We start from the raw sequence: 23194 nt of genomic DNA on the forward strand, positions 1-23194 counted from the left end.
GGGGCCGGGGGAGCGCTCTATACCCGGGGCCGCCCCCCGGGAGCTGCTCCGGGGCCGTGCGGCCCTGCCCGCCGCTGGTGCTGAGCTCACGTTCCCGAAATGCTGATGCGGGCTCGGCGCGGCGCAGTTAACCGGGGCGGCTGCTGTAAACCCGGCGGAGGTGGATTTCGTATGGAATCGCGTGTGCAGAGAAAAAAAAATTGGAACAATATGGGGAATTACAGTCAAAATGCGTTAATTTCTAGTCTTTGGAAGTTGTTTGGCTTTTCTTATTTTCTGCCTTCTGTTTTCACTGTGATGTGAAGTATTGCATAATTTAATGTCACCTTTTTGTCATTCCCGGTGCGGAATGCGCTGGGCAAGGCGTGTGCGTGTTGTAACAGGGACTGGTGAATGCTGAGAGCTCTGCGGTCACCTCCCAAGCGTGGTGAGACAAGGATTACCGGGGTGGCTGTAGAGCAACAGCTGATCTAAGCAGGGGAACAAAATGGATTACTAGATGGCAAGCCGGTGAAAAATCTGTGTGAGGCAGGAAAGGCTGGTGTGTAAGAGGACACTGATTTGCTGTGTATTGAAGTAGAAAAGGTCTGAGAGTTCAGCTGCGCAAAGTTTAGTGAAGGTTTTCTATTAAGGCCTTAATACACTCAATGCATTTCATTTGAGATAATGAATTATGTGATTTCTTAGGGTGAAATGCGTGTCAGCGAGCTCCAGTGACTGCTGTGGGAATGAGTTGTGAAAAAAATTTGGCCTATAGTCTTTTTTTTTTTTTTTTTTTTTTTTTTTTTTTTTTTTTTTTTTTTTTTAATTTTTTCTTGCTATGGCACTTCAGAAATGGAGCCACTAGGGACTGACCAGGCCCCGAGTGCCCTGTGGGCTCTGTGTAGCCAGAACTCTGGAGTGGCCTCTGGGAAGGCACAAGAGTCAAATGTAAGTGACTGTGGGGTGGATTAAAAGGTCAAATAGCTTAATGCAAAATAGCCAGCTTTTTAAATATGTATGACTTGTTCACATTGAGGTTTTCTCTGACAGCTCCCCAGGATGCTGAGGCTGTGGGTCTGCATCGCAGCTGTCAGTGAACCAAGACTCCCAATTTGGCATTGTGTGTCCCTTTAAATGTGTCACTGCTCTCACAGCATGACACTTAAAATTTGAGCTATCATTTTTTTTTCTTGTATTTCAGGATAGTTGGAGACTTTATATTCCTTGCCAGGTTTTTCCAAATGTGTATTCTATGCTATTGGCAAATGACCTGTTTCAGTTGATAAATAACATATAAATAATGCTTATTGTAGACTTTCACAATTTGTTTTTCAGTATTAAACATTACTTTTAATTTCTATCATGTGCATGCATACACATTTTAAGTTTCTTCTAAGAAAGGTAGCTTAGAGACTGTTTAGTGCTATCTTTAGATACTTCTAGTTTATAAACATTTTCCTGAAATAGTATATTTATATGCATAAGTGAATATAAATCTGTTTTAATTTTTTAAGGAGTTATTTTCTTATGCTTCTAAAAAATCCTGCTGTTGGCATGCTCTTAGAACATGAGTAAGAACAGAACAAGGGTGAAGCTTCTCACTGGAAGGTTTAGCATTAGATATAATGTTCCAAAGAGCTTGCTTAAACATCTTATCCACTGAAGTTAAAGAGAAAAGATGTGTCCGGTTTGTGGCAAGAAGTTCTTTTGTTTTCTTGATGTAGAAAAACAAATTTAAGTACAGAACTAGCAGAAGATAAAAGGGAGTGGACAGGAGGAGGAAGATGTGGAGAAGTGCCATTCTGAAAAGACTGGGCAAGATAAAAAGGTTGCATCAGAAATGTGATTGATACAAGGCACCTGAAATATTAAGCTCTAATTCTCATTTGCTTTCATTTATACCTCAAGCTAGTGCTTGCATCATTCTTGAGTATTAGAGCTTGAGCTGATCAGATTGTGACGTTACGTGCCATATGTGCCAGCAGAAAGCAATACAGTGTGGTGGGCCAAAGATGCAGCTTGAGCTCTAATCTTGAGTTTCCCTGCTGTTCTTTGCCTTTTAATTATTATTATTTTTATTTATGCACGTATTGACATACCACTGAATGTCAGAAAACCTCATAGATTTCATAGAGGGTGATGTGAAAGCCTATGTATATTTATAATTTCATGATAAAATGCTTCTTGTTATTTGACAGCATAATGCTTATAAGAGAAGTCTGAGCTCATCAGAGTAAAAACCATCAGTTACATGAAAATCTTCTCTAGTAGGTTTGCTGTTCTTTTCTAGCTGTTTGTGTTGCACTGGCAGGGAATGCACACTAAATATTATCATAGTACTGTTAATGGATGAGCTTATCAGTGCACTTCAACGCTTTTTCAGAAGTTCAGTATCCAAACTAAGTTTGGATGTTGTGATACATTTTCCTTTACTGTACCCCAAAGGTACTGTTACTAGTCCTATATCAAATATGGAGGGTGCAACCATTCTTTACCCTGATCTATGAAAATTAAGTAAATGAAGTTAAGTGCTCAAATTGTTGGAGGCTTTATGTTCAGGACAAACCTCTTATTTTAAAAAAACTACAATGGAGAATGGAAGACAGCTCACAGATGCTGCATTTTACTTAATGTAGATGTACTCTGAAGCAAAGTAATGAATAATACGCTCATTTTGTCATTAGTATAATATATAAATAATTAAGCTAAGCTTTGAAGTGATGTAGGGTGGCTTCCTGTTTACACCTGTGTCCCGTAGAGCCAGTTGAAAAGAAAGCTGGACTTGGTGTTCCTTTCTTCAAAGGAATTCTTAGTTTGATTTTTTTTTTTTTCTAGTAGTTTTCTGATGGGGAGTCTCAGTATAGCTTTGCCTAAGCCTTACTTTGTCTTTGGAGAAGGAGGTTAATTAGTTTATATAAAAACCACCAATGTCATAAAGCATTATAAAAGAGAAGTGCAAATGCTTTAGATGAGGTTCTGAATTAAGATGTTAATACTAAACTGCTGGTTAAATCTGTGTTGATTTATTTTTTTTCCTATTCAGTGTACGAGGGTAGGGTTGAATTTTTTCTCTGGGACCAAAAATCCATATCCAGTTGCCAAAAGGGGAAGTTGAAACAGGACTAAAACATAAGGAAAAAGCATATTTCTACAAATTCTGGGTTTTGATTTGTGGATCTATGTATCTATCTTTCTTGCAGCAAAGCTTTCTGCAAGCCGGAGTTTTAATTTTTTCTTTTGACTTTACTAGCTGAGGGGTGTGCTTATGGTCTTGGGCGTGTCTTTCATGAAACCCATCAAAATACTTGGTAATTGGAGTCTTCTGTGACTAAAATGAGAATTAGACCCAGCCATTTTAAGGAGTTAGGCCATTTCATCTGGCACAACTAGGTCTCTTGTTGTTCCAAAATAAACTGTGCTACTATAATCGAATGCTTTGCTAGTCAAATGTTCTGGCAAAAACTTACGTGGAAAAAAATTGGCATACACTTGTGAGGAAGATGGAAAATTTGGGGGTTTAGACAATAGTGCAAAAACCTGTGTTATTAGGGCCTAAGTTTTTGTATCCCTTCAAGTTCACTAGCATTGGTTTATGGTGAGATCAGTGAAAAGTTTTACTGGAGTAATTGTCTCTTCCTTTCCCCTCTGGTAAATAACTAATTTCTTGTTAATAGTCTGAGTGTTTTATTTGGTTTATTCAAACTTACTCAGAAAAAAAAACTTTCCCTAGTAGGAGGTAGATAGTTTGTTAACTCCAGTTTTCCAAGGATGAGATACCTGAAGGCCCTATGATGTTTTCAAGTTGTCTTGGGAGATGGGTTGCCCACAGCCAGTTGTCTTTCAGTTGCTGGATCTGCATAAGTGAATGATTTCGTGAGGGAATTCCAAACAATTTTCATGTCTCCTTTTGAGTTACAAGACACTGGGAACTACAGCCTCTCCTGCTGTGGATGTCTTGCTCTGTGTGGTCATCTCCCCTCCCTTTATTCATTTTATGGATCACTGTGCTCCAGTGTCTCTCCTTGTTCTATTGCCTCCTGCTGAGGGTTCACCTCTGGCACTGGTTTCTTCTCTGGTATTAAACTGATGATGAGAGTGCACTGAAGTCAGCTTAAGACTTTGCTACTGCCAGAAAGCAAAGCTCTGTTTTTTGTGTCAGCATTAGTGCCCTTGTGCCCATGGAGTGAGTAAATGCCTGAGTTGCACCTGGCTCAGAGGAGTGGTCTGGCTCAGCACACAGCCCATCTGTGGGGCTGGGAGCTGGCTGGGATGAGTGGCCAAGTGCAGAGGTGAGAAGAGGCACTGCCCCTTTTTGCAGTAGTAACGTGGGATTAAACTGAAATTTTCCTGCTGTTAAATTGTATTCTTGTAGCTGCAGGAGTGCTGCTAGGTGTGGGGGGATTGGTTTGGTGATTTTTGGGGGTTTTTTTAGAGCTCTTGATAAGGCAATGCTGTGTAGCTTGGCTGTGTTAGCAGGTTTCTCCCCTCATCCCCAGTTCTTTGTCAGCAGATCAGCTTGTAAAAAGACTTGTAAAGTCTTTTTACCATTTGAAAAAGAAAGTTGAACAGCTTCTACTTTAAGTCATAGTTAAGGAACCAGGAAAGACTTAGCCAAAAGAAAAATTTAATTTAGGTTCCCTACGAGGAGTACATGCTACAATTCTCATATCCTCAGAGGAATTGATTTGCAAAGGAGCTTGGACCTTGTATCTGTGGGAGCTTTAAACAAGCAGCCTGCTGGCCACCAGGGCCCAAGCTACATCTGCCCACTTCTCCTTTCTGCTGGCTGGACAGCTCATTAGGACAGTGAGCCAACAACATGAGCCAATGGAAAAGCTCCTGCAGTGACAGAAGTGAGGAGTGCTGAGGAAGGGCCGGGAACAGGCAGCTGGAGGCAAATGAGTGCATGGGAGTCTGGCAGCCAGCAGGCGCTGTCTCAGGCCGCCTTGAGCTGGCAGCTTTAGATCCTTCGTGAGGGGAATAGGCAGAAGTAGACATCCTTAGGAAGGCAGAATGGAAACCCCTGGCTTAGCTGTCATCTGCTACTTCAAAGCTAAGGTAAGGAGAGATGGCATTTTTAGTGTGCTGCGCTTTTTATATTTGTTAGAAATATTTAAGTTCATATGTGAGAGCTCTACATAATGACATAGTAAGTGACTCTTCTGCTCTTTGAACTTCACTGTTTGCATTTCAGAGAGGAAAATTTTCCATATTGCAGGCTTAGTAATCCCAATATTTTCACGCTGCTAGAGGATTGATTTCTTGGTAGATTTGTTTATCTAGCCCCCTATTTATGCACAGGACAGAAATGGAAAAATTGCAGATACATTGGTAGATCTTAATTATAGCTTCATAGTCAACCTCAAAATAAATTACTTAATCTTGTTTAATTTTTGTAATGCCACTATGTTCAGTCCTATAAATCTGCATTTTTATTTTTATTGGTAGCCAACATTTGCTAACCAAGCAGAAAATAAGGTATTGATCAGAGCTAAAATTCTTTCTTTCCATTTAGGCTGCCATCATGACGGCTGAAGAAACAGTGAATGTTAAAGAAGCTGAAATAATTAAGCTAATACTAGATTTTCTGAACTCAAGGAAGCTTCACATCAGTATGCTGGCACTTGAGAAGGAAAGCGGGGTCATTAATGGCTTGTTTTCAGATGACATGCTCTTTCTAAGGTAGGACTTCTTTTTCTGGTGTTTAAATACCACGTGTATGAAAACACAGGAGTTGGACTGTGATTCAGTCAGCAGCCCCGTGCCACTGAACAGGAGATCTTAACTTGTACCCTCATCTTATTCTGCTTTTTCCTGGTCCTGTTCTGTGTCCCATCCCTACAGTGTGTCCCATCCCTACAGTGTGTCCCATCCCTACAGTGTGTCCCATCCCTACAGTGTGTCCCATCCCTACAGTCACTGACATCCTTCTGGGAGCCACTCAGAGTCACAGACCAGGCAGCAGCAGCATACATTGACATAGATTCTTTTTTTGTTTGCTTGTTCATTTTAACTTTGTTATTTTTCTGGCACACCAAGTGCCAGAATTCAAGTGAGAAGGAGCCTTAACAAGCGCCAGTGTCAGTGCAGACTAAGTTGGGGGAAAACCATAGGCATGAATAGAATGGGAAAGCCAAGACCTGTTGGCATCTGTGATGTGTCATAATCTGCTTACCAATCACCCGGCCCTGAAGGTGTAGTTGATTGACTTCTGAAATGTTTTCACAGTATTTTAGTGCTAAGATCAAGGACAAGTGATTTCCAGAGCTTTCCCCCCAAAAAATTATGTGCATTTCAAAATAATACTTAGATTTATCTTAAATTTAACAATACAAAAAGAGTATCTATTATCATCAAGGCATGAGGGTTGGTGCAATTTACCATTCAGGATATTGCCCTCAATATTATTAAAAAGAATCAGTGTAGATCCACACTAGTTTTTCAGCATTGATGTTTTCTGTTCATGCCAAAGGTACTTAATAATATTGAAGAATGAGAAAGTAATTTATCCAGCTGTTCTTAAAACATTGAAAAGTACATTTTATCACTGAACAAATATCTCACCTGGCTTCCCTTTTCATTAAAATCATGTATATTGGACTAAAATGAAACAAAAGAAGTGCAGAAAGATTCGAGTTATTAATCCAAATTTTTTTTGTTTCATTGTTAGCTTAGTTGGAGAAACTCATCCTTGCCTTGTAGTCTGGACCTTTTTTAGAGAGCTCTGTGTGTGCATAAAGAAATTGAACTGCTCTACCTGTGCAGTCCAGCCCACAGATCGTGGGGCTGGAGCTCCTGTACTGGCACCCTTCCTGCCAAGCTCTTCCTCCTACATGCTTAATATGGGAGCTCTGTGTTCTCCCAGCCTTTTCATAAAATAGCCTCAGCAGTATTTATACAGTTAAAATTAACTCGTTTTTGAGTTCTCTTTCATTAATTGGGATGTATTCATTGAAATGATACCTTTATCAAAGTCTTCAAGTAAGATGTCTTTTCTTTAAATAAGAATGACAGGTAAAGCAGGGGACACAGGACCATTTTGTCTTTTTTGATGTGCCTTTAAAAGTACTTAATATTTGTCCTTCTAGTATGTCCTTCCCTTTTCAAAATATTGAGAACAGACTTGGATTTTGCTCTTACTGTTAGTCTTACTAGACAATCATCTTGGCATCTGTGCAAAACATTGACTTTTCAAAGCAGATTCATCACCTGTTGTGTATTTAAATTATTGTTTTGTATTTAAATGAGCTGCTTACTTAGGAAAGGATGTTCTTGTCCGGTGGCACTCAAGGAATGATCCTTTCTTTTACTAGGCAGTTGATTCTTGATGGCCAGTGGGATGAGGTTCTTCAATTTATTCAGCCTCTTGAATGTATGGAAAAGTTTGACAAGAAAAGGTAAAATAGAATGTATGTCAGAGTTCAGGTTTTTTGAGTTATGGAAAATATGTGGATTTCTAAGTATTGTCTATAAAAATAGTAGTTCTGAGTTTTTCACCTTAGTTTTTGGTGGCTTTTTTCTAGTCTGTGTGCTGTTCCTGAAGAGTGTGTGTGTGTTTTTAAACTTGTACTTAAAATACGTGCACACAGTCTGTAATGAGCTGTCATGTGCTGTACACTTTAGGAATATGATGCATGTTGTACAACCTTTTAATAGATGACTGCTCCGTCATACTTCTATTCAAGAAATAATATGATTTCTATACTTGGTTTTTTCTAATTAGCCTTCTGATATTTGTCATAGAATATTTCTGAAAGCAATTATGGAGAAAAATATATCCTGTTCTAAAAAAAAAGTTGTGGTTACCAATTTGTTACAATTTCGTATCAGAGTTCCTTGTCATGGCAATAGCTATGCCTAACTCACAAGTTTGATGTAAAATAGCCTCCTTGTCTCTAGAAGAGTTTAACTACTGGAGCAAGATGTACAGTATTTCTCTTCTCACCTGCAGATTTCGTTACATTATAATGAAGCAGAAGTTCTTGGAAGCCTTATGTGTAAACAATGCGATGTCAGCAGAAGATGAGCCTCAGCATGTAAGAATTGCCTCTGGTTTGGGAATTTTTTTTGTTATCAGAAAATCTCTTGAGATTATCCTGCTTAAAGGCAGAGCAGAAGCTTCCAGCATTAAATACACAAATTTTAGCTATTACCAAATGGTTTCATAAACACTGGAAAAAGTAGTCATTATTCTTTGGAAATGAGTGTGGCTCCCTGATCTCAAATACAGTCATACATAAAAGGGTTGCTCGAAACTTTGCAGATGGATCAGTGACCATATGCTGTGTCTGTGGTCCTGACCCTCAGATTTACTATAGGCCATTGTCCTAAAGTACAGGGCTCTTCTTTTTTTTCATTACTTTTTTTTTTTATTCCCCAGAAATATTCTGAAGCAGGCTTCAGAATCACAGAAATTTATTGTGGTAATTCGGGCCAGATGAAAGTTTGAATGAATCTTACACTTAATTGCTATTGGTTTTGGAGAGAAAGGTCAGAATTGGTTTTTTTGAGGGAGCAGATGTGTTCACAAAGGACTCTTTCAGTTAAGTGTGCAAACAGCAGGGGTTGTGGACTTAAGTTTTTGATATGGAAAGAGACAGTGACTCAAACTGGCAAAGAAGGTGTGCAGATTGTGAAATAAATTACAGTTTTTCATTTATGTTGATGATACAGTAATACCAAATTTCTAAGACAAAAATGTTATGAAATTAAAAATTAAGAATGACAGTAGGTTTAAGACAAGTGATTTTGTTTTCCAGACTGAATTGATTTTAATTCTCTGTCCCATTACTCTTACATTGTATTTCAGGGTTTTCTCTTGACAGAGTAGAGAAAGTTAAAAGTCCATAATTACAGTTTAAATGGGAAGTGTACTAGTTCTTTGATTGCTCTATCTGTATACTGTGACTAGATAGCAGTAGAGAAGAAAAATCAGATTAATGCTTCTTATTTTGTTTTAAATGTTACCAAATTTGTTGGCATGTTGTGGGTCAAAGGCTGCTGTATTGAAGTATCTAGGTAACAAGGGTAAATGGGGATTTTTACTGGTTTTTAAACCTTTGTAACTAAAAATGTCAGGATTTGTGCATTTAACATGGTTCTTGGCTCTTAGCTATCAACAGGCTTTGTCATAAAGCTCTCTATTCATTTGGAGGTCTTATCTTCTGAGAACTCTTTGAACTTTTTTAACATTTTTGATTGAAGAACAGAAAATCTCAGTATAAAAGCTGCTAATCTAGAGCAATCTACAAGGCTTTTGTGAAAAGCTACTGGCACAGGTTATAGAAGTAAAGGGGGAAAATAAGTCAGCTGGCTTTGAGAATGGAAGTAACCTTTTGTGCTACAATAGAATTGGAGCTGCTCAGCTACAGATTCAAAATTTTAAGCCCATCAAACCTGAAGTGACATGAAAACATTCAATAAATCTGTAAAAGATGGGACTTGATGGGGGATTTTAGGAAGTCAAAGCATCTAGGAATTTGCCTCTTTTGTAACTGCACTTGTATCAGCAATTTTAGACTCTATATGCTTTTTTAATTCAAATATAAGCAGTAATAGTAATGAATGATAGGAGACAAATTCTGTTGCTGCCTGCTCTTCAAGTGTTCTCTTGTGGAAATACATGTACTACAGAGTGTTGTGTTGATATTAATGTCTCCATAGCTGGAATTTACCATGCGAGAGGCTGTGCAGTGCCTGCATGCGCTGGAGGAATATTGTCCCTCTAAGGAAGACTACAGCAAACTGTGCTTGCTGCTGACGCTGCCTCGCCTGACCAACCACGCTGAATTCAAGGACTGGAATCCCAGCACCGCTCGGGTTCACTGCTTCGAAGAAGCCTGTGTCATGGTGGCAGAGTTTATTCCAGCAGATAGGAAACTGAGCGAGGCTGGCTTCAAAGCAAGTAACAATCGCTTATTTCAGCTTGTAATGAAGGGATTGCTTTATGAATGTTGTGTGGAATTCTGTCAGAGCAAAGCAACAGGAGAAGAAATCACAGAAAGTGAAGTATTGCTGGGCATTGATCTCTTGTGTGGTAATGGCTGTGATGACTTGGATCTTAGCTTATTATCGTGGCTGCAGAATCTGCCAGCTACTGTGTTTTCTTGTGCTTTTGAACAAAAGATGCTTAATATTCATGTTGATAAACTCCTCAAGCCTACAAAAGCTGCCTATGCTGATCTTCTGACACCTCTTATCAGCAAACTTTCTCCTTATCCATCGTCCCCAATGCGACGGCCTCAGTCAGCAGACGCTTACATGACCCGCTCCTTAAACCCTGCCTTAGATGGGCTCTCGTGTGGATTGACAAACCACGATAAGCGGGTCACAGACCTCGGGACCAAAACTTCTCCCATGTCGCACTCCTTCGCTAATTTCCATTACCCTGGAGTACAGAATCTCAGTAGAAGCCTCATGCTTGAGACTACTGAATGTCACAGCATTTTTGAAGAATCACCGGAGCGGTAAGTGCAGCTAGAGCTCTGTTTTTACCTTAGCTTATGTCGCACTGTTTCTGTGTTCTTACCTGCAGCGTAACACTGAAACAGTTTGGTTGTTTAAATTCTGTTGTAATGAAAACTCTGTGCAGAAGGTGTTTTCTTCCTTATGATTTTATGATCTAAGTAGATTTTGATATTTGGGGTTGAGCCTGATGGATTCAATTTGGGCTTTCTTAAAGTTTCCTAGCACAGAGCACAAATACGCTCTGAGTATGTAATATGGTCTAGCTAGGGTTTGTGTTCAGTTTTACTGTGTTCTTCCATTCCAGATAAATAAATGGACACAGTGAAATGCTGTAACTCCCATATCCTTTCTCCATTGCATTCTGCCCTCAAGTCTCGAAAAATAATTTTGGTCCTGACACTGTAAATTAGTTACTTAAGTATACTTGAACAATTTGCAGTGAGCAGCGAAGTCGGTGGAAATGACAGTATGCCATTGTTGTAGCATTCCTGTATCGCTTAAATTGTTATAGTAGTAGCTCAGCTGAAATGCTTAGGTCGTATTTTTCAAAGCAAAGATGAGTAAGGCAGCTGAGTGAATGTATTATGTTTTTTGTATCGGACTTTGAGATAGTTGGGTTATGCCATGAGTAAGTTCTTTAATGAAATGTAGACTGCAAACTTGGCTTCTGAGAGAAATGTCCTGGTAAGGGAGAGAAATGGTACTTATCACTTGAGAGTTTATCATCATGTTTCTGCCTGGCCTGTCTTTTGATCAGCAGTTCTGTCCCTTTTGAATGGTTATAGTCACACTTCCCTAGAAAGCAGCTGCTGGCTTTTTTGTCTCTTAGAGAACCAGGTGGGTAACTAGCCCTGCACTTGGGTGCAGTGGCCAGCAGAAGACATTTGGGGCTGTGGTGATCAATGCAGGCCGCAGCTGGTGTCTCTATTAGTTTTGCCTTGGAGCAATGTTCCATATGTTGTGTTACAGTAAAGAGCAGCTGTAATTAAACTCAATAAAAAGGAAACAAACACTACCAAACTGATGTCAGTTCACCTGTGATAATGGAAATACTTACAGTAACGTGTGTTTTAATGTTTGTCTTAACACTTACCTTGAAAGGAGCTGTTCTGTTTGATTAAAATCTTGGGTTTTACCAGCCTCTTCACCGCTGGCATTTTTGTGGATAGCTTAAGTTTTAGGGAAGTATCCCTGATGTTACATTTTTACAAAGTGTAACTCCTGAAGATACTAGTTTATTGTGAATCCTCTAATTTTACTGATCTGTATCAAACCTTATCATTTGTGTGAGTAGACCAGGGTCAAGTGTTAAAACTGATTCTCGAGAGGTTTTTTCTTCCCTTTTCAATATTGGAGTACTAGATTAATTCTACACAAAAAACATCATTGTGTGGGCTAAATAAGATGTTTAATTGCTGCAGTTCTTTATGTAGGCCTTTTAATGTCAAGTTTATAGCTTGTAACATGTTTTTTCATTAATAATACATCTCTTGAAGGTTGGGGTTAGAGGGTCAGAATTACAGGATTAGAACTATAGGGTCAGACCCCTAGTTTTCAAGAAGGTGTTACATTTTTTAGAAGAAAATCCACCTTCAGATCAAGTGTCCAGACTGAATGCCAATATTTGCAAGGGTGGAAACTGAGCTTTATGTAAATCTGGCCCTTGCTTCCTCTTACACATGGCAGAAATACTGTATTTCTTTTATAAGTTCATTAAGCAATTGTCTTTTACTCAGCTGAGTTACTTTTGTTACTGTGCAGAGGTACCCAAAAAGTTTAAAATAACTTCTTTAAGAACTTTGCTCCGAGTCACTGAGGAAAAAAGACTTTAAGTTGACAAAACTGAAGATGGGCATCCAAGACTTGTAATGTGTTCTGCACATTTCTTGATTGATTGCCAAACCATTTTGGAAAGAGAGGCATGCAGAAATACTTAAAATACAAGAAAAGCAATATAAACATTTTTCTACCTTGCACTTTCAGGAATGTTCAAGCAGATGGATGTTAAACATCCATGGATATTAGTTTAAATTTATATGTTGATAGTGGTAATGAAACTGGTATCTTAGGGAAGAGTTTAGTCACACAGTATATCAGATACATTTGTGCACATAATTGCTTTGAAACAGGAGATTTTGAGTAACTTGGTAGTCAAAGGGTGTAGAGTTCAAGTGTAGGGATAGAAAACATGAAATTTGGGCATGCTATGGTAGTAAGGCTTTTTGGAAACTGGCTGTGCTCTGTGTTTGTCAGGGAGTTTATTTTGTTTAGTGTAACACACTGCAAATGGCATTTTTTTCCTAAGCAATGTCTTCAGTTTGATGTGACTTAAGTAGTTTGCATGCTTGTGTTACCAGATCTTACTCTAGAATGTTACCTTTCTCCTCCACTTGATGTTCTACTCTTAATTTTTCTCAGTTAAGCATCTCTTCTTTTCCATGTTGCTCTGAGAAGTGATACTCCCGTGGAGCCACAGCATCCCATCGGCAGTGAGACTTCGTGCCAGAGCTCAGCTCCAGAAAATGAACCACTCAGTGCAGCACAGAGTCAGGGATCAGCCAAACAAGAGAAAAATGAGGTAGTGCTTGTTTGTTTAAAAATAATGAGGCCCTTTGAGCTGGGTTCTGATCACTTCATAATGATTTGCCTTTGTGTGTAGAACTTCATGCATGACAATGGGTTGCTTCGAATCTTGTTTTTACTATAGTAAAAATGCCATATTACATCTTGTATAAGAAGCTGCTACTTTTTTGTGTCCCCATTGTAAAAAGGTCTGCTGTCACTCAAGTCTGTAATGCAGCTGATTAGAATGCCTTGTCACAGCAGTCCAGCTAAACTGTTCTGTATATCTTTAAAAGAAAAAAAAAACCCAGCCAACAATGTTAGATTAAACAGTGCTTTAAGCATCCTCTTCATTTTTTAGTGAGAAATCTAGCATGTAGCTTGTAATTTTTGGTGCTAACACTAGGTTTCATACGTCACCTTACATGAATTCTTGTCTAGAACATAGAGAAATAAAAATTGGGTAATTCCCTTGTAAATATATCTTTGCTATTCAGAATCCAATAGCATAACCTTTTTTTGGATTCATCTTTGAGGACTGTGCCTTGACTATCTATTTTCTCTTTTTTCTTTTCTGTAACAGCAGTACGGGGAAAGTGAAATAATAGCTCAGAAGGAAACAATGAAAACAGTTACCTCTTCTATTTTTTTTCCACAGTTAAATACCCATCTCTAAATTTGGTAATGATGAATAGCATTGAGTGTGCTGTCTGTTCTGTTTGCAGACTCAGGTTTGATTTTCTTAAGTAAACTTTGTCTTGTCTTATGACATCTATATGGGACTGAAAACCAGCCTAACCTTGACAGGGCTGTTTTCTAGTAGGCTCTGGGTACTTGACTCTAGACTACAGTGGGGTCTATGGTGGGATTAACAAAGTCCTCCAAACTTGAGGACTTCACTCCCCTCCTGGACTTTGAGTTGCTTCTCTGCTGCAGTGGTGTTTTGTATGCATGTTGGAAGGGAAGGAGGAGCTTAGCTAGGTAGGCTAAGGGCAGGCTTCAAAAGGGGAGAAAAATAGATGCAGAATTTGTAGGAGAGAATGAGGGCAGGAGATGCTGTGTTGAAGATATTGGCCAGGTTGCTATACACAAGTAGAAAAGAATGTAGTACCTGGTGCAATTTCACCTTGGTTTGTTTCCCACATCATAGTGGTGTATGTGTATACCTGTATGAGTAAGAAATTAATTTAAGTCTCTTTTCAGAGCCTTATTTTGCCTGTGTTCCTGTAGAAGCTGATTTAGAAGCCAGAGTTTGTAGAATAGAGCTTCTGGGCAACATATTTTAGGTTTGCATGTTAGTTTGGGTAATAGTGGCACAGAATCTGAAAAAACTCAGAAGAGTGAGTAAAATTGTAACAAACAAGTATCAGTCATGGAAAGAAGTATAGAAAAGAATATACTTGTTGCTTAGGATTATAACCCAGGGACTGGGGAATAGTTCATGAATTTCAAACGCAGAAAATAAACGCTTTTGACTTCTGAGAATAACTTCGGAGTTTCTGAATTGCAGGTATTCACCATGGGAAACTTCAGGTGGTAAATATTTTGCAAATGCAACAGCACTAGGAAATCCATTGTAAATCAAAAAACATTATTGTGTCAGAGAACAAAAAATCATCATGCAAGTATTGTTAATTAGAAGAAATGCAAAGGCTGTTAAAAAGACAATATGCATGAATTGTCTGAACTAATGTGAAGTTATGAGGATGTCCTTATACAACTTAAAATCATAGATGACAAAGCTATCACTCCAGAACACAAGCAAAAAACCCATAGACTTTTTTTTTACTTTCACTATTTTTTTTCTATTGGTATTTTTCTGGCTTTTTCTATTAGGACAGTATGCAGTTTGGGTTTTTTCTTCAGTGTGGATAATCTGGCCTTGGACTAAAGTGCTTTTGGTCTTCTGTTTATTCATTTTTATCTTGTTCTCAGCTGTTAGCAGAAAAGTGGAAGAAAAATGAGGTTTGGGAATGCAGAAGGCAGCAAGTCCTGGGCAGCTGGCAGTGTGGGAAGCTAAAAGACAGTATGTGAAGGAGAAAAGACTATGAGAAAGGAACTTCAAGTGTTTGTTTGGTCCAGAAAATAGGGAATTCTAAAGTTAAAACAGGGCACCAATTTCAAAAGCGTAATGTAACACTTGGATAGACCACTGCAGAGTTGGCTGCTGGGAGGGGTAAATTAGGTCTGCAGACTGATGGCAGGGAGATGTCAACATGGCAGAAAATACTGAATTTTTAATGAAAGTATGACTTACATAGTTTTCTGGTTTTTATTTTCAATTTTCAATCACTTTTTTGTTTTGATCTTAAGTAATACTTTGGAAGTTTTGTAGGAAAGAGCAGCCTCCTTCAGAATTATGGCAGGACTGCTTCAACAGTGAATAGCATAGGCTGGCAGTGCTTTCTCCTTTTAATACATAAATTGTGTCTGGTTTTAAGGCAGAATGAAACCATCACTCCTCAGAGGTGACTCTTCTGGCTTTTTGATGCTGTGTTGAAATGCTGAACCAGAAAGTAAATATTTAAGTTAAATACCACAATTAACTATTTAAATTCCATCTGGGATTCTCATTTCTTTTTAGCTTCGTGATTCCACAGAGCAGTTTCAGGAATACTACAGACAAAGACTACGTTACCAGCAGCACTTAGAGCAGAAAGAGCAGCAGCGACAGTTGTATCAGCAGATGTTGTTAGAGGGAGGAGTCAATCAAGAAGATGGAGCTGACCAGCAACAGAACCTTACTGAACAGTTTCTTAACAGGTTGGGGGAGTTTCATTCTTCTACCCACCCATATCCCTCTGTAACTTCTCAAAATAACCTGGTTTGATGGCTTGGTTTTTTAACTTGTCATTTGTTATTAGATCTATCCAGAAACTAGGAGAATTAAATATGGGTATGGACAGTCTTGGAAATGATGTACAAACACTTAGCCAGCAATGTAATGGGAGCAAAGGGATTGCATCTACCAATCCAGCAAGTAACTTCACATCAGCACCTTCAGATGGTAGCCAGAGGATAGCAACTGATAGCCCAAATCTGAATACAAGCACTCCTCGAAAGTGTGGATCAGCTAACCAGATACCCTTTCCTGAAGAGTCACCTGTACAGGGGAATCAAAGGTAAGTTCCTGGAGAGCATTCAGGACTGGATATATCCTTCTGCTAGCACTGTGGGAGAGCTGTTGGTATTTCTCTTTAGTTATCTAATTAATTTGTCATTGAATAGGGGTATTTAGCTCATGATCAGTGTTTTCTAAATATTTATGTAGAGATTATGAGGTCTTTTGTGGTTTTTTTTTTGGACAGCATGCATGAGGAATAGTGGTTATTTGTTATGGCTTACATTTTATACTTGTTTTTAATTTTGGACTTTTTATTCCATCCTATATGTATAGTTCTTGTTTATTTTGTGCTATACTAAGTTTCTGGAAGCTTTTTTATGAAATACAAATCAGATGAAGGGAGAAGCAGAGCAGAATGGGAACTGAATTTCTTCTGTTAACTAAAAGCAGTGCTGACCTGAAAGTCACACCTCTGTGTGTATATATTGTATCTATATAGAATATGGAATGTTACGGAATGAAAAATATTTTTAACTTGTGTTCACTTGTTCAGTGCTTAGAGTTGCTGCAAAAAGCAACTTTTACCCTTTGTAAAAGTAATAGTTTAAGGGTAATGATTCAGACATGTATAACACTTTACACAAATTAATCAGTTCTGAGAATGACTGAAGCTGTAACTTTAGTCAAAAAAATACTTACCAAAAAATCTGTCCCTGCTCTTGTTTTGTCTTGTGATTTTAAACACTTCACCAAATCAAAACAGTGCATCAGACCATGCTGTCAGTCAGCCACAGTCGGAAGACTCTTCGGGGAATTTATCTAGGACAAGAGGCGATGAGGTGAGTTTTCTCGTTGTCTTTTACCATGTGTGTTATGAAAAGATTCAGTATTTAATCCTGAGTATGTGACAGCCTCTTACTGTTAAGAGATACTTAGAATGAATTTTGGTTGCTGCAGTGCCTACAGTCACAGAACCATTGAGATTGGAAGGGACATCTGGAGACTGAATCCAAACCCACTGCTCAAAAGAGAGTCAATGAGAGCAGGTTGCTTGGAGCTGGGTCCAGCTGGGTTTTGAGGCTCTCCAAGGATGGAGGATGTTCCCCAGCCTTTGTGGGCTACCTCATCCCATGTCTGACCACCCTCACAGTGTTTTTAAAACACCAAAAAAGTTGAAGTGGAATTTGCTTTATTTTATTTGGTGCTCAGTGATTCTGGTCCTTTCACTGGGTACCACTGAAAAGAGTCCTGCTCCATCTTCTTTACTCCCCCAGTCACATATTTATATACACTGGTGAGATGTACACATGCACACCTTGAAAAGCCCTTCTGATCTCAAGGCCAAATGGTACCAGCTCTTTCAGCTTCTCCTTGTACAACAGATGTTCCGATGGGATGTCTTTTACAACCATTGTTTTGTGTTTTCCAGGCTGAAACTTTGAGTGTTGGACTCCAGTCAGTATGGTCTGAAAACCCAGGGAAATAGTTAATAGGGAAATAACTGCAATAAGTACATTCCAAAGTTTCTACATCGGCTAAATAAAAATCATAATCTCAGAAAGGTGGTCAAGAAGTCACAAGGAGGATGGTGTAATAAAGCTTAGCATAATTTAATGATAACTTTGTGTTACATACAGGGTGAAAATCTGATTCTATGTTTAATATTATATTTGCTTTAGAAACTGTGTTTGACTTGGACTGTTTTCACTAAAAATGCATCTTTGTTCCTTGTGCAAGTTTCACACAGATCAAATGTACTTACACACAAATAAACTTTAGTATTGCCCATCTGAGGTGGGCTGTTCTGAACAAAAGCAGGTGGAAGTCTGGAGGGAGAATGAGAAATGTTAATCTAATGTTATCTGTAAAAGTCAGTTGAAGAAAAGAGCTTCAAGTATGGCGTTCTTGGACTTGGAGTAGACATTGTTTACAAAACTGTACTCTGAGAAATCCAGCCTGCTGTGCTGCTGTTTGTTAATACTTGGCTACAGTAGCTTTCCATTATTCCACAAAGCAGTCACACCTAGTTTTAAATGTCCAATTTTACACAGAAGAACCTAATTTGACTGTTATCCTTTTACAGGATGACAAATCAAAAAAGCAATTTATTTGCATTAATACTCTAGAAGACACACAAGCTGTCAGAGCTGTAGCCTTTCATCCCAGTGGGAGTTTATATGCTGTCGGCTCCAACTCTAAAACTTTGAGAGTTTGTGCCTACCCAGAAGTAATTGACCCAAGGTAAGAATGGTAGTATAATCATTTATTTTTCTGTGTCATGGCACTTCTTTCTCCTGTACCTACTGATACCTGTACATTTCATACCTTTATTTTATTGTCATAAATAGAGCAATGCTCTCCTTGGAATCCTGAACTGCTATACAGAAATAAGGTGATGTGCTGACGTATATTTGTGGGCTACTTCTTTGCTCTTTCATTACTTGCAAGATGTATTGCCACAAGACCACACCTTTCCTTATAAAAGTGTTATCTTTTGTCTCAGCAGTTGGGCTTTTCTGAGTGTACTGGTTGGCCTGTGGTTTTGATATTCCAGCTGTAGGAGTGGGAGAAACCATGTGTCAGTTGCCAAGCCAGCACAAGCTGGACTTCACAAGATTCAGTTTCTGGCAGGAGAACAAACTTAACAGTAGAGAAAGTTGTATCTTCTTGAAATTTTACAGCAAAACTTGCCAGAGCATGTCTGTTGACCTGTTTTTACTCGAAACATTGTTTTCTAGGTAGGTTCCTTGACAGAAAAACCACTATGTGGTTTGCTGTGCACCTGTATTTTCAGTTTTCTTTCCACCTCTTTTTAACAGGACAGGGAAAATACACCTGGAAATAAGTGTTGCCACATCAATAACAATCTCCTTAATTCTGCTCAACTTATATTATTTTCTTGGAGGAAGGGAGAAGTGCAAGCATCTAAAACTTCACAATTTCATAGGGAGCTAGAAGTGTGCAGTGATTTTATCTGGGACATCTTCCCACTTTAGGACTGATGTTTGTGCTTCCAAAATGTTAAAAAAGTAATCTGATTTTCCTTTTCCTCCTTAAATATAATCAGTAAGGTAGCCTTTGAAGTTTAAATCCAAAATATTTATGAGCAGTGTATGTCACAACAAAAAAAGGAATTGATTTCTGTTACCTAATACAAGCCAGCTTACTGGGCTTGAAGCCCAAATAGCCTCTTGACTGGTGAGCAAAACTTGCTGGCTCCTGCACAGCTGCTTATTCTGCTTGTTAGGAAAGGTTAGGGCAACTGCAGCCTTAGTTTCTACTTGCAGTGCACGATCTGATGTGACAGGAGGCATAGTGCATCTGGACATGAAAGGAATACCAAGATTTCCTTAATTCTGAACTTGTAATTCTTCCACTTACTGTTGGTTTTAACTATGCTTACAGTTTGCCTAAAATATTTCATCATGGGATTTACAAGTCAGCAGAGAGATTACATTATCTTAAAGATACTCTAATCCTTGTAACAACACCAGTCTAGACATGCATTCAAAATTACGTGCTTCTCAAAGAGCTGTGGTTGTGTGGAATAACTGTTCTTTGAAGCTCTTTTTTTAAATTGTCCTTCAAACTGATTAACTATTCAGGACAGGTTGGTTTGGAGTTGTTTTTTTTTTCCTTTCTCTAAAGGTATAATAGTAGTGGGGGGTTTTTTGCACACCTTTAAGATTAAACACTGACAGATACATGTTACAGTTCTGCAAATGTTGCTCAAATAATAACAGTGCTTCCGTGCAGTGGACTGGCAACATGTGGTCTCTGATCTGGGTAGATGTTCTCCTGAGAGAGTCAGTGATCCTCAGCTCTTAACGTGTGGTGAATCCAGACTCAGAGTGTGAGATAAGGTATTAGGCCATTTAGGAAAATCTGTAGTGTGTTGAATGATCCTGATTTAGGCTAATCTGTCATGGATTTCCTCTCTGGCAACAAATAAAATTAGCTTCCATGTAGATTTGCTTCAGTATTCTTTACTAAAGCCATGTTAATCTCCAAAGTTTTTTAACAGTCTTGGATGATTGTCTTCTGCCTTTTCTCTCTGCCACTTTTGTTCAAGTATTTATAGTAAGGTTTATGAATTTCTTCAATACCAATTTAATTTGCTGAATTTCTCCTGTTAATGTTACTGGAGTGGTATGGAGGTTGATACTGCAATACTTTATCCTAAGTACTTGATTTATCCCTGCTGTGAGAGCAGAGAAAGAGCATTATAGGAAGGTAGTTGATTGAAATCAAGGAAATGTAAATTACTGGGACTGTTGCTTTTATTGCAGCCATGTCTAAATCTGATACGGTTTTATAAATAGTAATCTATGGTGTATTTAGGTGCTGCCAGGATTCTTGCATTAACATAGAGTGGTAAATCTGTTTTTCTTGCACAGGCTTGGCCTACTGTTGCTTAGTTGAACTTGTGCATATTCAAAAGTGGCCATAAAATTAAGTTGTTGAAGTATGAAGGATGTAGAGAAAAATCACACCAGTTTTGGACTCTGGGGATAATGTTTTGTTGTCCTGTAGCTAGTAATTACTGTATTTTATCTGTATCAACCATTTAGAGATGAAGGGACTGCGTAAGTTCTTTTTGCACATTCAGCCGCAGATACAATGGGAAAATGGGGAAAAACTGAGAAAATGAGATGTCTTTTGTCTTTGATCGCGTATATATGTTTCAATGCAAGTAGTCATATGAATTTCATGTAATCCAAGATAACAGAAAAATAGTATTTTCATTTTAGAATGCTTTGTTTCCCTTAGAAACAAAAGGAAATATGATTTTTTTTTTCTTTTACCAGTGCTTATAGTACTCCTAAACAGCCTGTAGTTCGCTTCAAGAGGAATAAGCATCATAAAGGATCAATCTACTGTGTAGCCTGGAGTCCCTGTGGACAGCTGTTAGCTACTGGTTCTAATGATAAATATGTGAAAGTGCTGCCTTTTAATGCAGAAACTTGTAATGCAACAGGTACTGTGTGTATATTTAGTTCAAAGAATTTATTTTGAATTACTGTCCAATATTTGTCAAAACCATTCAAATTACATTGATTATGTTTTGTTATTTTTATTCTAGTATTTTAATTTAGTCTCTTTTCCCTTTTACTATCAATGTGGTCTCTATCCAGCAAAGAATCACTGTGAGGTTGGGAGTTACCTTTAAGGTTTTGTTTGGGTTGGGTGGCAGTGTTTTGGTTTCATTTTGCAAGACTCTGGTATTGTGCTATCTCCTGGCAGATTCCTCCCCATTACAGTAAAACAGCCAGATGCTCTTACCTACTTCTAGAGCTTGGTTGTCACTAAGAATTTATTTCCACTCCTAGTTCCCTTTTCTCTTGCCTAGCTCTCTCTTCTCACCCATTTTAGAAAGGTTTCTGTCCCAGCAAATATGACTTCCCATGCCCAGCCCTCCTAATCAATACGTTGAATGTGGCTCTTATCTTTTCTGTTTTGAACTTAGGCTGCTTTGTCCTTCATGGTTCAGTGCTCTCAATGATCCTTTCCTCCTGGCAAAGAGCTCCTTTTGAGTTCACCAGAGTTTATAAAAAGAAATAAATGTACTCTGTAAGAAACCTTGGCTGCAGCTGGCAGTGGTGATGGTCTATGTACATTTTGCAAAGCTTTAGGAAGTAGGAAGTGCAAGCGACACTCAAACCCAGGATTCTTAGAGATTGTATTTGAACTGTAGTAACTGAAATAGTCTGTTCTGTGCTAAAGTGCACAGCCATGTTTGCACTTGGTGGCACATTCGCCCTTGCCTAAAATACTCTGCATTATCACTCTAAAGAGCACAGCACTAACAAACAAAGTATGCCTTACTTTGTTCCTTGATTTTTAAATTATTTTAGGACCAGATTTGGAATTCAGCATGCACGATGGGACAATCAGAGACCTTGCTTTTATGGAAGGCCCAGAAAGTGGTGGTGCTATTTTAATAAGTGCTGGAGCAGGGGACTGTAATATTTACACAACAGATTGTCAGCGAGGACAAGGCCTGCATGCCCTAAGTGGTCACACTGGTATGTACAGTGTGGCTTCTCTCACACTTTCTAAGTCTATATTATAATTCTAATAAAGCTGTTGGGTCGTTTTGGTTTGATTTGGTTTAAAGTAATTGTGTTTTTCTTTTTAGAAAGACTTTTTTTTTCCTCTCCCAATTTCTCTTGAGGTATTTTGAGGGGAGTTGAGCAGTGTTTGTTCATAAATACGTTTGCTGCTAATCTGATGGAGAGAGTGCACACCTCATTCCAGAGAAGGCACAAAGCTGGTTATTGCCATGCACTGGCAATGGATCATGCAACTTGCAGGTTTTCCACAGGATTGTTAAGTCTCTGAATGCAAAAAATAGTCCCAATTGTAATATTTTAGTGTTGGATTAATGATGCTTAATCAAATTAAGAAGTCTTCTTGTTCACAGGACATATTTTAGCACTTTATACATGGAGTGGCTGGATGATTGCATCTGGATCCCAAGACAAGACTGTAAGATTCTGGGATTTGAGAGTGCCAAGCTGTGTTCGTGTTGTGGGAACAACATTTCATGGAACAGGCAAGACTTGCTATCATGCCTCTGATCATTCTGGCATGAAAATAGACTTTGAAGATGTCAAGGTCATATAGAGAGAATGGGGGGTGGGGGTTGTGGCACAGAAGAAAGGCTTGGCTTAAAGAAAGAACCTGTCAGGATATCTATACCTGTGGGGTTGGTTTGTTTGTTTGTTCCTAAAGTACTATTTCCTTTCAGAAGATGGGTAGTTTTTTTGCCTTATGGCTTTCAAACAGACACTTTTAAGCATATTCAAATACAACAACCTAACTGAAGTCCTTGAAACTATAGGACCAGGGTGAATTCCTTGCAGTATTCCACATTATTTCATAGGAGTGACTTTCTTTCCTGTGATGGAACAGAGACTTTCTCATGCAGCTTTAATAGTGTCTTTGCTATGATTCGTGTGTGACCTATGGCTTCAGAGTTTTTAGCGCTGAAATAGAAAGACTTTCTTATTCTAAGCTGGGTATGTTCACCTTAAATTTGAGGCCAGCTTTTGGTGTTCTTTCACAATGCATGTTCTTGTGTTTAAAAAAAAAAAAAAAAAAAAAAGCCAGTTTGCA

The 23194-nt window shown here is 38.6% G+C and overlaps 1 protein-coding gene across 4 annotated transcripts in view; it reads left to right on the forward strand.

The window, feature by feature from the left end:
* Positions 1–23194, forward strand: part of WDR47 (WD repeat domain 47) — a 30230-nt gene that overhangs the window by 4536 nt on the left and 2500 nt on the right. The window contains exons 1-13 of one of the 4 annotated variants that reach the window (XM_017729729.1): positions 828–930; positions 5498–5664; positions 7296–7379; positions 7934–8018; positions 9646–10448; positions 12904–13027; positions 15596–15774; positions 15876–16133; positions 16839–16914; positions 18159–18316; positions 20884–21053; positions 21931–22101; positions 22500–23192. In XM_017729729.1, coding sequence (XP_017585218.1) covers positions 835–930; positions 5498–5664; positions 7296–7379; positions 7934–8018; positions 9646–10448; positions 12904–13027; positions 15596–15774; positions 15876–16133; positions 16839–16914; positions 18159–18316; positions 20884–21053; positions 21931–22101; positions 22500–22702 — 2574 coding nt within the window. In that variant the 5' untranslated portion in view covers positions 828–834 and the 3' untranslated portion in view covers positions 22703–23192. Of the gene's footprint in view, positions 1–827; positions 931–5497; positions 5665–7295; positions 7392–7933; positions 8019–9645; positions 10449–12903; positions 13028–15595; positions 15775–15875; positions 16134–16838; positions 16915–18158; positions 18317–20883; positions 21054–21930; positions 22102–22499; positions 23193–23194 lie in introns of those variants that run through there. The other 3 variants (XM_017729730.1, XM_008630222.2, XM_017729731.1) reach the window with 3 other exon arrangements.

This window comes from Corvus brachyrhynchos, unplaced genomic scaffold, assembly GCF_000691975.1.
Source record: "Corvus brachyrhynchos isolate BGI_N302 unplaced genomic scaffold, ASM69197v1 scaffold101, whole genome shotgun sequence".
NCBI classification, from domain to species: domain Eukaryota; kingdom Metazoa; phylum Chordata; class Aves; order Passeriformes; family Corvidae; genus Corvus; species Corvus brachyrhynchos.